This window comes from Cydia amplana, chromosome 2 (genome assembly GCF_948474715.1).
Source record: "Cydia amplana chromosome 2, ilCydAmpl1.1, whole genome shotgun sequence".
In the NCBI taxonomy this organism is placed as follows: Eukaryota; Metazoa; Arthropoda; class Insecta; order Lepidoptera; family Tortricidae; genus Cydia; species Cydia amplana.
Genome location: NC_086070.1, coordinates 14470906 through 14486403, shown reverse-complemented (window position 1 = coordinate 14486403; position 15498 = coordinate 14470906). Strand labels below are relative to the sequence as shown.

Genomic DNA, 15498 nt, shown 5'->3' with positions numbered 1-15498 from the left:
TATTGCAATAGTGACAAGGGCGCAAATGAGTGAATCAACATGTTTTGTCTCTTACTGCCTGTTTTTCTGGACAACACTGATAATGGGCCATATACTAAGCATGTTAGTAGAATATGATACAAAATTTCATCTACCAAATTGTGCAACGGGAACGGGACATAATAACAACAAAAAATTGTATGTACACAATTTCCGAATTAGTATTATTTTATGTAACGTTATCGTTTAACATTTGTGAACATTTAAAATTACCTACTGTAATAAGTTGTATAAGATGACTGTTCATGTTTTTTATGGCATTTGCTTTATTGAGTTGTATGGATTAAGAATTGCATCGCTAAAACTATTTTCATATAAAAGCTTAATAAATGCTTACATACCTATATTCAAATTCTGCCTATATATGTCATTGCTTGTGCTGAACACAAATAGTTGTCTCGTTTTTCCTGTTTATTCATAAACAGAACTAGTTTCATATTATAATATTATAACTCAATAAACATACCATTTAAAAAATCAACGCCACACGCCACAATAAACAGTAACATCATTTTAAAATCAGCCTTTATTTTAACAGTAGCAGCACCCGCAATTAATAATACTTAGCACTAAATTATATACTGTACAGTCTGCAAACACGTCAAAACACTCCTGAGTGTTTCGGATTATGGCCGTACCGTAATTTTGTGTAGGTAGCTACCTAACTGTACTCAGTGTGTACGATTTTAAATTTTAGCTCTGATGGATAAGTTTGTTAATTATAACAACACACGATGGTATTTGTCGTAACACATAATTATAACTAATGATAAGTAAGTAATTAATTTGTATGTCTTCCGTCGAAATACTCTTGTCTTGAGTCCTGTGTGCCGCCCACATGGGCATGGGTGATTATTATTATTAATAGTAGTGAACAATCCAAATAGTTTACGGCAAAGTACGAATATATGGTATTATTATTATGATCCGTATTAGAAATAATAAAATTAATTGATCCATTCTATGTATACTATTTTTTTTTACAAGAGGGCAAAGTTGTTTAACCCCTCTTGCTAATATTGATACCCGATAGCACCCGGGAGCAAAAGATGCTAAAATTGAACCACGAGCGTAGCGAGTGATTCGAAAAGTGGAATCTTGAGGGTTGCGTGACTTTTAAGGCACAACTGTTATACAAACAAAACAAATTTTAATTTATGAAAAGAATTATCTAACCTTTACGAGTTGGTGTGTTGAAAAGTATACTGGATATGAATCTTAAAAGTACCTAATGCAAACACAAAAATCATGTGAGATGATTACAACCTTTTGTATCTATAGAATTGTGTTGTTATTATATAGCTATGCTGAGGTGTTTAGTGATTTTTGTTTTCATTTGTTACAGGAGCAACGAAAGAGATAGGAACAGCGCTCACCAGGGTTTGCCTCCGCCACAGAGCCATCGAGACCAGAATGAAAACGTTTATCAGGTATTAAGTTATACTCTGTTATAGTAACAATTATGGATGCAAGTCTGAAATAAATATTTTCAATTTCAATTTCAATAAATATGTCAACATGTTAACTCCTTCAGTACAGAGAACGCTTTTTAGCGATAAGACCGCCTCGCCTGTTGTTTAACCTCTTCTTTTCTGTATTATTTGTATTGTTTTCTGTAATGAGGTGTGCAAAAAAGAGTATTTGCATTGTATAAGATGGTGTTGTCCTTTTGGTTCTATGCCTGATTGGAGATCTCATTAAGTGGCGCCATCTATAACATAACTACATAGGTACATGATTAGGGCCTTCGACTGTGTATGGAGTTAAAGATTACCAGTATTGTACTGAAGTTTCTTAAGTTTAACTTCAGCGGGGGCTCAGCACGGTTCCATTTTTATCGACTATCACTATGCCCGTCACTTCACAAACCGAATCTGTGAATCTTTGTTTCTTCAAATGCGACCGTGCTACTAGGGCTGCACACGCATATTTATACTTATTAAAGTCTATTTTTTTATTCGGTAGACTAAAATGACATTTCATAATATGAACATAAAATAACATTTCATAATATGAAATGTCATTTTAGTCTACCGAATAAAAAATAGACTTTAGTACAATCGGTATTAATAGGCACATTAAATTACCTATATCCATTGATATAGTATAAAGAACTGGATACCCAATCAGCCGCCAAAAATGGCCCCACAAAAGTGATGTCAAAACAGATCATGCATTACTTTTTCGTTTAGTCTTGTTTGAAACGCTCAAATGTGAAGTTGTCAACAATTACGAAATGTGCCGTTAAAATATGTAAAAATAACAATGATAAAACAAGGAAAAAGGATGGAATGTATTTCTTTCGGTTAGTTCTTTGGATAGCATTACATAATTTATGTAATCTGGTGGTAATTTTATGGTTTTGAATAAATTAATTTGTTAGTACCAAAGAAGGGATGTTAAGGAACAAAAATCTAATGAGTCGATGTGAGGTCAATATTTTTTTATATTTTTATATGGAATTCATAAGAAATAATATTATGTTTAAATTCAAGATTTCCAAGAAAACCTATGCGACGTGCAAAGTGGACTGCTATTTAATTATAGCAAGAGATAGGGGTGATGCAGTTTTAAACAAGGCAAAACGGCACTTGTGTGTTCGGCCCATTTCCCTGTTTCCGACATATACACCACCAATAAGGGCTTATATCGACTAACTGTAAATGCTAAATCTGTCGGAACACAGTGACAACCACAGGATTTTTTTTATAAAGTATAGGTAGACTTTATAAAAAAAATCCAATTAGTATCTAAATGTCCCCGTGCACCCGCGCTATGAGTAAATGTAGATCTTAAATAGGGGAAACTGGGGAGGGTTGATCACCCCTTTTGTTTTTAGCATACATTTTCTTAACTATTTGTAGTATTGAAAAACTTTATAGACCATACGATTCAGAATTTATCTCTTCATTAATAGTTTGAATTAGAACAGATTTGTGCAATAAATTAGACCATTATTTAATGAAAACCCATACTGTTGACTTTTACCATGTGTCCCCTATGTAAGGGAGACTTGTTTACCCCTGGTCGGGAGCCTTGATCCTAGGGGGATCAAGTGACCCTGGTTCTTGGGACACATGGTAAACAGATTTTTACCATGTCTCCCCATACCAGATTCTCATTGATTATATAACTCGGATCGCTATTAGCAATGCATCTATAATTTGTAAAATACACAGCAAACATATATATATTGCATCTTCCATGCTTTGAAGTTGTATTTCCGGTAATCAGATGTCTAAGCCGAAGGGATCAAGTCTTCCAGATTTGGGGACACTTGGTAAAAAGATTTTAAGCGGCAATGTCATATTTCGAGGGTAGTATCTACATTAATTTATTCACTTTATCTACAGAAAATTAATATATGAAGATATCAAACACATATTAATCCATCATCTTATACTTTTAAAAAACAATGTAATCGTATTATCCATAAAACAACATAAAATAGGGAATCAATTTTTGTAAAAAAAAAAAACAAAAATCTAAGTTATAAACATAAAATTTCTTGTAACAAGCTAAATTTTTTAAAGTTATTATGAAGGTATTTTTAGCGTCAGATACCTACAGCAATTTTAAATTTTTTACCCATCTCTGGTCGTTATTGTTTACTATAATAAATAAGTTTAGAAATTTACTGCTCACGTTTCGAGGACGGTGTTTGAGCTGCATAATCCTAAAATCCTTTCTATGGACCGTCGGTTCTATAGTACATAAGGTCGGAAAGCCATTGAAATAGCATTTCATCCATAAAAAAAAATATCGCCGGTTGAAAACCAAATATCGTTATAAGTGTTGTTTGTCGACCGAGTAACAACCCCTGTGTGTAAAACGTTTAACTTGATAAACACGACCAAGTGCGGGTAGTTCGTAAAATGTTGACGTCAACTTTAGTTAGTCTTTTCAAAGGCCACGGGGATAATTCCGTTTTCGGAGTTCGGAGTCGGTTGTATAATTAAAAACTGAATTATACGCCATTAAATCCCGTTTTAATAAACAATAATGAGTCAAAAACCTTGAAAGTTTAAATCAGTGTTTCTCTGGTCGTACTTTTGCGGCATGATTTACTAAAGAAAAGAAAATATTTATGATAGCTCTATGAATCATTTTGTAAGTAAATTTATTACAATGTATACTTGATCGCTTTGGGGGTGACATGATCCCGGAATCATATCTCCCCTGAAGAAAAAGACAAAGTCTCCCCATACATAGTAAGATTATAAAACGTGCCGTACTCGAAACGTGTGTTCGCGTATATCAATGTAATCCAAATTAATCATCACTTCAATAAACAACAAATAAAATAAGCACACTCACTAACATCATTTCCATCTCATATTATAAAATAAATCCAGTTAAAGCTTACCGAAAATTGAATATAGTACGCAGAAAATCTTTCACCGTCCGCCATTTTTGAACCACTGACTTTTCCGATACAGTGCCATGACAGAACGTGAAGTTAGGAACGAATGAATGAGTGTTACCAGTGCAAAAAAATGTATCTCGTTTGGTTTGATTAAAAATGAAGTTTACCAAGTGTCCCCTAGGGATCGACCCTCCCCACCCTCACCTACACAGTTATTTAATAAGTAGAATTTATTTCAAGGAAATTAGTATTTAAAGACGTATACTTACGAATTAAAAATTTAATTTGTTTGAATTTGAACCACGAATTAATTTTATTTGAGCTCCCGATTAAATTAAATTTGTTTTATTTATTACTTCAATTGGTTTTCCCGTACAGTAATACATATTAAAGTGTACCAAAGTGACTCCATTCGTTCATTATTCTCGTTTGACGTTGTTTGACGTAAATACGTTACGTTTAGTGCCATCGGACTAAATTTTTTAATAGTGTTGGTACTTATGTTTGCAAATTTGACACTTAATGCTTACGACATTAAGCTCTTTTCTGTACGAAACATTTATCTTGACTCAAAATTTACGTAAGCGTTTTTATCATCAATGCAAATGGTGCGAAACGTCATTGGGATCCACATTTCTTGACGTTTTTGTTCTGCTTTGTGTGTCTATTTCTTTTATATTAAGTCAGTGCCTATATCACTTTTTAGGCGTAGGTAAGGTACCTTACCTATGTTTTTATTTTACATTTAATTATTGTTTTATAAAGGAAGACGTAATATGAGCATGGGTGGGTACAGACGAGGCAACTTTTCATAAAATAATTCGAGCTTCCTTGCAGCTAGTTTGAACGTTGACTTAATTCTTATTATGTAATAACATTAATTTTATTTAGATGCCATTGTTTAGGCAACGACGATAGTTCCAGTTGACTGTATTTTATTTATTAATCGTATGGCTTAGTTACAAGTCACTGGATACAAAACTTATACTAAAGCGGGCATTACATTATACAATTTGCAGAGCGCTAATTAAGTGTTGCTAGGCGAGATAAAAAAGAGCTTGTTCATTACACTACACTAGCTAGCGACGCTAGTTAGTGTCCTATTTTCAATTCGGCAGTGATCATCGTTCGAATCGTACCTCATCTTCCGAACAGAGCTAGTATATCATGGCACCATCAAAACATCAAAAAGTTGGCATTGTTTTAATAACACTGTTGTCTAGTTCAATTTTCACGAATAAAATCTTTAATTGTAATCTTTATGTTTTTTATCCCATAAAAATGGCATATCTTTATAAAGTTCAATCATGTTTAGCAGTACTTCCTTTTCCCTAGTCTGCGGCTGCGTCATTTTGAACTGAAATACAATAAATAAAACATCCATACGTTCGAGTGCGTAGGTGGCGTGCCGACAACTGACCTTGCACAGTATGCGCTAAGCGCGCTAAAACCATTTACACTATGCGTTCTAGTGCGCTAGTTAGCGCTAGTGCGGCAGAGCACATGCGATCGCACTAGATTGGGTCACTAACTGGCTAGCTGCCTTTACACTATGCTAAATTAGTGCGCTAACTGAGCTAGCGCTCTGCAAATTGTATAATGTAATGCCCGCTTTAAAGGGTAGTAGTGGGAAAGCAAATGAAGGAATCCAGTGAGCGCTGCGAGGTCCAAGCCATTTGGAGGTGCTGCCCAGAAGTTTGTTACTCTTTTAGCACCACACGGGGATCACGTGTAGGGTTATCTAAGGTATTTCCTACGAACGCAGAGTAACATCGACCCCGATCGACTGTATGACAAACATGAGATTAATGAGATAGCATAATTACATAATACATTACATTTGAATGGTGTCATTAACATGACCGGAGCCTAGTAAATAGGTACATATATATAGATGGCTGACGCCGCATGCCTCATCATTGTTGTGTGTGGCGCTTTTGCATTTTAGCTGTGTCAGCTGTGTGTATGGTGTAATTGGTGTATGACCACAATAGTTTACATTGGATGGCTATATTAAATAATTTTGTTATGCTATCACTTTAGGCACTTTAATGCCAGAGCGGGTAGGAATGTTTTCTTATTATTTAAATGGCGGAATGGGCGCTTATTAAAATTAATTTGCAATATAACTGAGTCACGGAGCAAGACTTATGTGAAACGTTTTTACAGTGCTCTAACGGACGCGCTAATAGTTCCGTTAACATCGCGCGCAGAAGAATGGCGACGGGGATGCGCGACCGGCGCGCTCGGGCGTGAGCACGCGCGCGAGTGCAAGCGTGCGCGCGCCGAGCTGCGCCGGAGAGTGCACGACGCGCAACGGCACGCGCGCAAGGCACGCCGCGCGCCGACTGATGCCAAGCGGAGAGCAGATGTTTGTATGCAGGTATGTCCACTTTCCGACTTAGTTCTATGAACGTGCGTGCGAAAATAAACCTTGCGCACCAAGCTTTACAAGACAATGCAAACCAGGTAACGCCATAACTTCCATCACTTAGGTATGTACCTAAACTGAACAAAGTAAGTGTTTATTCAGGCAACCTGGAAACAAAGAATTCTTTAGAAGACTAATATGTCTGTGTAACTTACCTTGGTTGACCCTGTTGTTGGTTAAAGTTGCCTTCTTGGTGTCAATTCCAGGATATTGCGGAGCGCAAACAGCAGCTGGAGGAGATGGAGGAGAAAGCGGTGAAGGCGGCGCTTGTCGAGGAGCGCAGCCGCTTCTGCCACTTCGTGGCACTGCTCAACCCCGTCGTGGTAAGTGGGACCAAGTCGTAAGTAGTCATGCTGCCAGTACCTATCTGGTTGAATGCCAGAGAGAGAGACTGTTATCTTCCTAATTAGTAATAAACTTATTAATAAAATATTTATTAAAATACCATATTACATAATACATGCTGAGATGAGGCCATTTCGTGGCACTTTAATCTTATTTTGTGTTTTCTTTCATATTATGTATTGTCTGTGCTTACGAATAAATTATATTCTATTCTATTCTATATTATTTTTCAATAAACACGACCAACGATTCATTTTGTATCACCTTGTTCTAGGAGAGTGAAGTGGCAATGTTAGCGGAGGTGGGGCACTTGCAAGAGGGTAGCGAGCAACTCGTGCGGCACACCACCGAACCGCGCACCTTGCCCGCTGCAAGCTTACAGGCGAGTACAGTTTTATTAAGCTTTTATCTAATTTTATCCGACCAGATATCTATATCTCTGTTAGTTTGATCATAGATAAAAAAATACATAGATTGCTCACTCCATACATCAGTTTTGGTGCCAAAAAGACTGTACGGGTCGTACATCTGAGTTGATATGATTCTTGATGGTTGATTGCAATCTTGATGGAAACACTGATTTCGGTATATGTATTTATTGATAACCAAGGTATATAAGTAAGTACTAGCTAGGAGCACGTATAAACGTAAACTAATTCATAAATCGATGTATGGCGTAATCGCAAATACAGCAATTATTATAAAGTCATTGTATTTAATGCTGACGCGAGAAATGTGCGATGCTTGCATTGTACATATTCCCGGCCAGGAGATGAGAAGTTGATAAGAATGATAAGAAATGCTAAGAAGATATTTTTATATAAAACTGATTGTTATAGTGAGATAATTTGAAACTGAATCAAATGATATCTAAGTTGAATTAAATTATTTGATAGAAGTAAATCCCCTAAACATAGAGGTAGAGTTGAGCGCAGTTGCCGCGACGCGATGATCTTGTCTCTCAGGGGGTTGTCCACTGTGGTTGTGCTCGGTCGCTGATGGGATGGAGCTGCGCGATGTGGATGACATCGAGGTTGGTCTGCGACCGCTCTCCCGGGGGGCGGCGGCGGCGGCGAACGAAGGAGTGAGGCGCGCGACGAGTTGGCGGCGTCGAATGCAGCGACGCACGTACAGCGCTGCTAACACGATGACGATGCCCATGACCACGTAGATTACTGTGTAGTGATGCACGTCGTGGTAGTTGATTCTGTCTGATAGCGCTCCGTCGTTCTTCATGTGTTCGATTTGGTCTTTGATGACCTTGAAATATTTGTCATTGCTTTCAAGAGCATTTGATTCGCCTTGTAAGACTGGTACTGTTAAGTTTATAACGTTGTTTATGGAGGGCACGTCGAATTTAACAACGGTTGCTTGTGTTTTGATGTCGTTCGAAAGTTTCTTCTGTGGAAATATGGTAAAGGCGTCTCCATTTAACACGCACTCTGTTTGAAGGGTTATGATTCCTGCCTTATTTAGATGCTCGGCCTTGACCTCCTGTCCGCATATGATTCTCGCAGTACATTGGTCACAACAAAAGAATAGGTATGTATTCATAGTGCTTAGTTCCGTCCATATGTTGTGGCAAGTGTCAGAGTCAGCTGAGCACTCGTTTGAAACTTGATCGGCAATGCAAAGGTGTGAGTCAGACTTTAGTTGATAAATTGGACCTTGTAGCGTACAAATAAGAGTATTAGGATCGTAGTGCGAGCATTTATTTACGGTTTCATCCAACATAGGTATATACGATTCTTTTTTGATATTTATAGCCACTTGATCTGCTATAGGTCGTATTTTGATCATATTTTTTCCAACTTGACGTGGAATTGATATTAATCTGAAGAGTTCGTACACATCTTGAAATACTAAGGGAATCTTGATTTCGAAGATAAGGTACTGGCGGGTCATTTTTGTTCGCACCTTCATTAATTGATATAGTTTAGGTAAATCGGTGTTGATGTTTTCGCAGGGTAGAGTCAAATCATTTGGCATCTGCCCGGCTATGATATTCAGCTCATCTTTCAACTGTTGTGGTGTCAAGAGGTGAACGTTGAATTTGCCATAAATGACGTTAGCCATGGTGTCCAATAAAGTGTCTTGTATGCTTTTCAGGTTCACGAGTATGTTATTAGCGATGATTGATGACACGGTGATTTCATTAATTTGAGTTGATTCTTGAATTTCGGTGGCCTGTTTGTTAAGGCTTATCTCGATGTTGTTTATGTGTTGGTTGAAAGTTTTGTGCTGATTTTGCATTGATGTTTCAACTCTCTTTAGTAAGTTGGCTTCCGCTTCTATAACCGAGGTTTGATTCCTCCATAATTGTGCCAAGTGTTTTTCATTAGCTCTGGTCAGGTCGATGTCCTTCTGATATTGTTCGGCGAATTGATCGTCGAGCACGCCGAATAGGCTGTGAGCGATGTTACCAACGCCGTTGAAGAATGCCCTCTTCTTTCGTGGTGATTCGACACGTTGACCGAGTAGCATGCTGTCGTAGTATTTTAATTCCGAAAAGGCATGACGCAGTTGATTGAGTACGATGTTGCACTGTTGTTTATTTTTGATGGCGTGACACATATTTTCCAAGTGCTTGATGTATTTGGAAAATAGTTCTGATCCTTCCCAGTATGGATTGATGTCATAATAAACTACAAGTTTCCACTCGTCTCGGGCCAGTTTCATATTTGTTATTTTATCAAAGTAAATGCCTTGTCCCTCTTTGAAACGTGATACGTCATGAGCGCATTGCGCCGGCGATATAAATAACATGAACATCATAAGCGCCATAGTGATGTAACCAATAAGTTTGGATTTTGCTGGTTTTCTTTGATTTGTTTGTTTTGCAGGGGGCGTGGCCGATGAATCTTTTTTCTGTTCTTCACTGGTTGATGATTCGTTTTCTGATACTGGCAGTTTTGACAGCTTGATGATGGGCCTTTTGATTATTGAATTTTTTGTCTTTACTGAAGCGACACGGACAAGGCCATCCTTTCCTGCATGAACCTCGGATACCCTGCCAAGAGCCCACTTGCCGGCAGGTAAGTTTGCGTCGTGAATGATTACGACGTCGCCGATCTCAATGTTTGGCTTGGGTTGCGTCCATTTACAGCGTGATTGTAACTGACACAGGTATTCAGTTTGCCATTTTTTCCATACATCTTGGAATATTTTCTGTGTTAGGCGCCACCGCGTACGCTCGTCCCTTTCAGTCTCCACGATGTGAAGAGTCGGACCACTTGCTAAAAAGTGTGCCGGCGTGATGTAATCCAAGTCATCAGGGTCTTCGGTCAATGCACACAGTGGACGTGCATTTAAACACCCCTCTATCTGTGCCAATAGCGTCGAAAATTCTTCGAAGGTTAGGTGTTGTTCTCCCAGAACTCGGTGAAGATGATGTTTGAGGCTTTTGACGGCCGCTTCCCACAGGCCGCCCGCGCTGGGCCACGAAGGTGCATTGAAGTGCCAGCTGATGTTCATATCGCTGATGGCTTTGAAGAATGATTCATCTAGCGAGGCAGTGATCTCTTCATACTCCCTTTTAATTGCTTTGTTGGCTTTAGTAAAATTCGTGCCATTGTCACTGAAGATGTGACGGGGTGCTCCACGCCGGGCGGACATTCTCCGTAGAGCAGCCAGAAATGATTCGGAGCTTAGGTCTGAAACTAGCTCTAAGTGCACTGCCTTTGTTGCCATGCAAACAAACACAGCAATGTAGCCCTTAGTCGTTTTGATGCCGCGACCCTTGCTTGCCTTCACTGATACGTATCCTGTATAGTCCACACCGGTATTATAAAATGGCCTTGATGGATTTGACCTTGACTCAGGTAAGTCACCCATGAGTTGTGATAGTTTTGGAGGTTTCTGCTTAAGGCACGTTATGCAGCGGCGTAGGAGATTTTTCGTAGCTCTATTACCTCCTACTATCCAGACTGATTCTCTTAGTTTGGAGTGAGTGAGTTTGGCGGTTCCGTGCAAAACAGCTTTATGTGCTTGATCTATAAGCAGCTCCGTCAGGCGACCTCTATGTGGAATGATAAGAGGGTGCTTCATTTCCCAGCTGATGTGTGCGTTATGAAGTCGTCCTCGAACGCGTAGCATTCCATGTTGATCCAGGAAAGGTCTTAATTTCAAAATGTTGCTCTTTAAATCCACTGATTGATTTGTTTTCAAATTGACGATTTCATTTGCAAACTCTCTTTCTTGCACGTACTTAATGATTCTATTTTTAGCGCTTCTTAACTCGTCAGCTGTTAGGTAACTCGAGTTTTGCTGACGCCGCGAAGCCACTCGTAGTATCCATGCGAGCACGCGGGTGCAATGTGTCAAGTTGCTATGCTTGCTTATTAATTCATTGATAATGTCCCCGTCGGTTTGTTTACATGTTACCGCGTGGCTTTGTTTTGATGTGTTAACCTCTTGATCCGTAGTGAATATGGGCCTTTCTTGATTTTCACTGTACGATGATAGCCATTTTGGACCATTCCACCAAAGAAGATGTTTTAGTAATTGCTGGGCCGTGATTCCGCGACTAGCGCAGTCGGCCGGGTTTTCCTCGGACTTGACGTAGTTCCAACAAGTCGGCGGTATGATTTTTGTAATTTGCGTAACCCGGTTAGCTATAAATGGCTTCCATTTGCTAGGTTCGCCGTTTAGCCATCCCAAAACTGCTGTACTGTCAGACCAGCAGACCAATTTGATTTTGTTTTCTGATAGGGATTGCTTGACCTTCTCCATGAGGGCTGATAGAAGTAGAGCTGAACACAGTTCTAATCTCGGCAAGGTCACAGCTTTTTTCGTCGGTACGAGTCTTGATTTTGCTGCTATCAGTACCGGCGGCGGCGTTGATTGTTTTTCATCGGTAGGGATGACACGGCAGTAGATTGCGCACGCGTATGCTTTAGTCGATGCATCGCAATACCCGTGTAGTTCAAGGTCTTGATTCTTGTAGGTATTTAGCCAACGTGGGATTTTGATATCTTTGATAGTTTGTAGGTCTTGTGAAATTGTGTACCATTCCTTCTTGATATTATGGGGCACTTGATCGTTCCATCCGATGTCATTTGATATGACATTTTGAAACAGTAACTTCAATTTCGTGGTTACTGGCGATAGCCACCCCAGAGGGTCGAATACTTTCGCTATACTTGACAGTAACTCTCTCTTCGTCATTGTGATCGATGTTAGAGTTGATAGCGGTGTAATTTTTAGTTGAAAAGTGAATAGATCTTCCTGCGGGTGCCAGCGTAGACCCAGAGTTTTCGTTGTTTCTTGATCTTTGAATTCGAAAGCTTGTTGTTGATCTTGAGACTTGCTAACTCCTTGCAGTAGTTCGGGTGTGTTTGATGCCCATTTGCGAAGATTGAATCCTCCTGATTCTAACAATTCAATCAAATGTTGTTTCATTTTTTTCGCTGATTCGAGATCGTGACAGCCGTGTAGAAGGTCATCCATGTAAAAACTCTCTTCTACGACTTTAGCCGCTTCAGGATAGTTGTGGCGTTCGTCCTTGGCCAGCTGTCTTAACGTCATCATGGCTAACCAGGGGGCAGCCTTGGTGCCGTAGGTTGTGGTAGTTAATGCGTATTCTCGAAACCTTTGATGTTCGTTGTCTCTCCAAATGATTTTTTGATATTTTTGATCTTGAATGTTTATACCAATCATTCTAAACATTTTTTCTATGTCTGCAACGTACGCGACCTTATATTGTCTCCATTTAATGATGAGTGACAATAAGTCGTGTTGTAAATTGGGTCCGCTGTACATGATGTCGTCCAGACTTGTCCCATTTGATGTTTTGGAAGACGCATTATACACGACTCTAAGAGATGTAGTTGCTGATTCAGGCCTTTGCACGCAGTGATGTGGCAAAAAGCACTCTTGTGTCGAGTTGGGTGGCCCGTCGATTTCGTCTGTACATTCGCGCATATGGCCCAAACTGATGTATTCTCGAATAAACTTCTTGTACTCTCTCTCGATGTTTTGATCCTTTCGAAACTTGATCTCGAGTTGCCTGAATTGTGCTATGGCAATGTTCTTTGAGTGTCCTAGAGCATTTTCCATCTCTGGCTTTAACGGCAATCGAACGACGTATCTTCCGTCTTCTTGTCGAAATGTAGTTTCGCGATAGAAGTTTATACAATGTTGATCTTCTGATGACAAACTTGATGCTTCATTGATGTCTTCTATGGTCCAGAAGCGTGAGATATCAGTCATGTTGTTGACGACGGTGCAGCATTGATACGATGGCAGTGGGACCTTTCCGTTTATGATGTACCCAAGTTTAGTTTTCTGAGCTACAGGAAGGTCGTCGCCTTTTATTATGGTACCATTTTGGACGAATTTAGCGTAGATTTCTGTTCCCAAGATTATATCGATAGGGCGGCTGATGTTGTAATCCGGGTCTGCCAGTGGAAGTCCTCTTAAGTACGACAGATCGGGTTTGATGAAGGTTTGATTCGGTAATGGAAGAGTGAGTTTATTCATGATAAATAACTCTCCGTTAAATTGAAAGTCACAATGCATTGATGACATGGTGACGTTTATAACGCCGTTGCAGGTGTTTCCAGTAATGCAGAGGCCATACATAGTGTCGTCACAGCTTTCTCGGGGTATTTGTAGAAGTTGAGCCGCAGCCTCCGTGATCAGTGACATCTGTGCTCCAGGATCAATAAATGCTCTCAGAATGTGATAAGTTCCATCTACTGCCCTTGCTTTGATGAGGGCGGTTGGTAATAAAACTTCTATATTTTTATTACATTCTTGCGTAATAGTTGCAACAGTTTTCCGTTTATTAAGCAGGTCGGAAGTGTCTTGTTTCTGACTGTAGGCATCATGGACGAGTGTATTATGTCTTTCCTGACACGTGCGGCATCGACTTGTTGAAAAACATTCCTTATCGTAGTGATTGTAAAGGCAATTTTTGCATAAATTCAAACTTGCAATAATGCTCCGTTTGCGTTCTGGCTTTGCACTTTGAAATGTTTCGCAATTAAATATGCCATGATTCTTATTACAAACTGGGCAATGTTTTCTTTGATAATAGCTTGATTTAACATCATTTGATTTATTTTGTGATAATGATGAATCCTTTATGCCTACAAATGATTTGTAGTAAGGTTTTCTTGATGTTTCTGATTGTTGGGATGGTTTTGGTGTGTCCAACTTGCGACGGCTTGCTTCAAATGATGTAAACTTCATTTCTAGGAAATCTAGGAATTCCTTTAAGGTCGGCAAGTCACGTGGGTTCTTTAATGATTCGACGTACTCCGTATGACTTTCCGCGTCCAACTTTTGTGATAAAATATGGACTATAAGCGGATCCCATGACGAGGTGTCCACGCCGAGATTCCTGATGGCGTTTAAGCACTCGTTGGTGGTGTCATGTAAACGCTTGATTTGTTGATATGATTGTTGTTGCATTGTTGATAGCGACAGCAGGTTATTGAGGTGGGCGGTGAAAATTAGTTTCGTGTTGTTGTACCTGTGGTTTAAGATTTCCCAGCAGGTTTCATAATTTTCTGAGCTGATGTTGAGATGTTGAATAAGTTTTTCAGCTTCACCTCTGACCTTGTTTTTCAAAAATTGCATCTTTTGTGCGTTGGACATGGAGCGATTATGATGTATGGCTTCATTAAATAGATCCTTGAATGAAACCCACTGTTGGTAGTTCCCACTAAACGGCGGTATGTCCATGACGGGGGTTGATTTCTCACGGTGAGCCATGGACCATATTTTCGAATTGATAGATTTTTTGATGTCTTGGAATTTCTTCTCATATTTGTAGAACGTTTGATTATAGGTTTCGTCGTCTTCGAGAAGTTCACTGTCGATATCCCAGTGCAGAGTGTCAATGGTTGCCCAACGAGACTGGACTGATTTAAGTAAATCTTCCAATTCCCACTTTTCATTAATCGTGGAGAGGTCTATGTAATGTAAAGTATGCGCGAAGGCCTTGAAGTTGCTCTGTTGTTTTCTCATCTTCTCTGACAACTTGGCAGCATCGAGGCTTGGTTGTTCGGTGAAATTAAAAATAGGTGGAATTGCGAACCCTGTATTGACTGGAGCCCGGGTGGCCGTCTTTTCTTGATTCTCAGATTGTTGGTCTTGAGGGACGGCACGGCTCTGGTGATTTGATGGCCCAGGGTGCACTTCTTCACTTTTTGTTTTTTCTTCGGCCCAATTGGGCATTGCTGACGAAGGGTGTTCTGCCGGTTTCTGTGAGATTGGCCTAGGTCTCGTTGTTAGAGGAGCGCTTTTAGCTGTTTCCAAATGATCTAGCAATACAGACCTAGCTGATTCGTAGAAGGTTTTGGTTTTGTTA

General features: G+C 39.5%; 1 protein-coding gene and 2 long non-coding RNA genes across 5 annotated transcripts in view; 2 read left to right on the top strand and 1 right to left on the bottom strand.

Moving 5' to 3' along the window:
* Positions 1-15498, top strand: part of LOC134657875 (protein MTSS 1) — a 169634-nt gene that overhangs the window by 123416 nt on the left and 30720 nt on the right. For all 3 annotated transcript variants that reach the window (XM_063513459.1, XM_063513464.1, XM_063513470.1), the window contains exons 4-7: positions 1385-1469; positions 6575-6788; positions 7043-7159; positions 7456-7563. In XM_063513459.1, the coding sequence (XP_063369529.1) occupies positions 1385-1469; positions 6575-6788; positions 7043-7159; positions 7456-7563 (524 nt within the window). The remainder of the gene's footprint in view (positions 1-1384; positions 1470-6574; positions 6789-7042; positions 7160-7455; positions 7564-15498) is intronic.
* LOC134658818 (uncharacterized) overlaps positions 1-15498 on the bottom strand; it is a 73514-nt gene that overhangs the window by 50773 nt on the left and 7243 nt on the right. The gene's annotated exons all lie outside the window — the stretch shown is intronic.
* LOC134658870 (uncharacterized) lies at positions 10519-10965 on the top strand. Its single transcript, XR_010097750.1, has 2 exons — positions 10519-10573; positions 10605-10965. It is a non-coding gene; the product is annotated as an uncharacterized LOC134658870 (long non-coding RNA).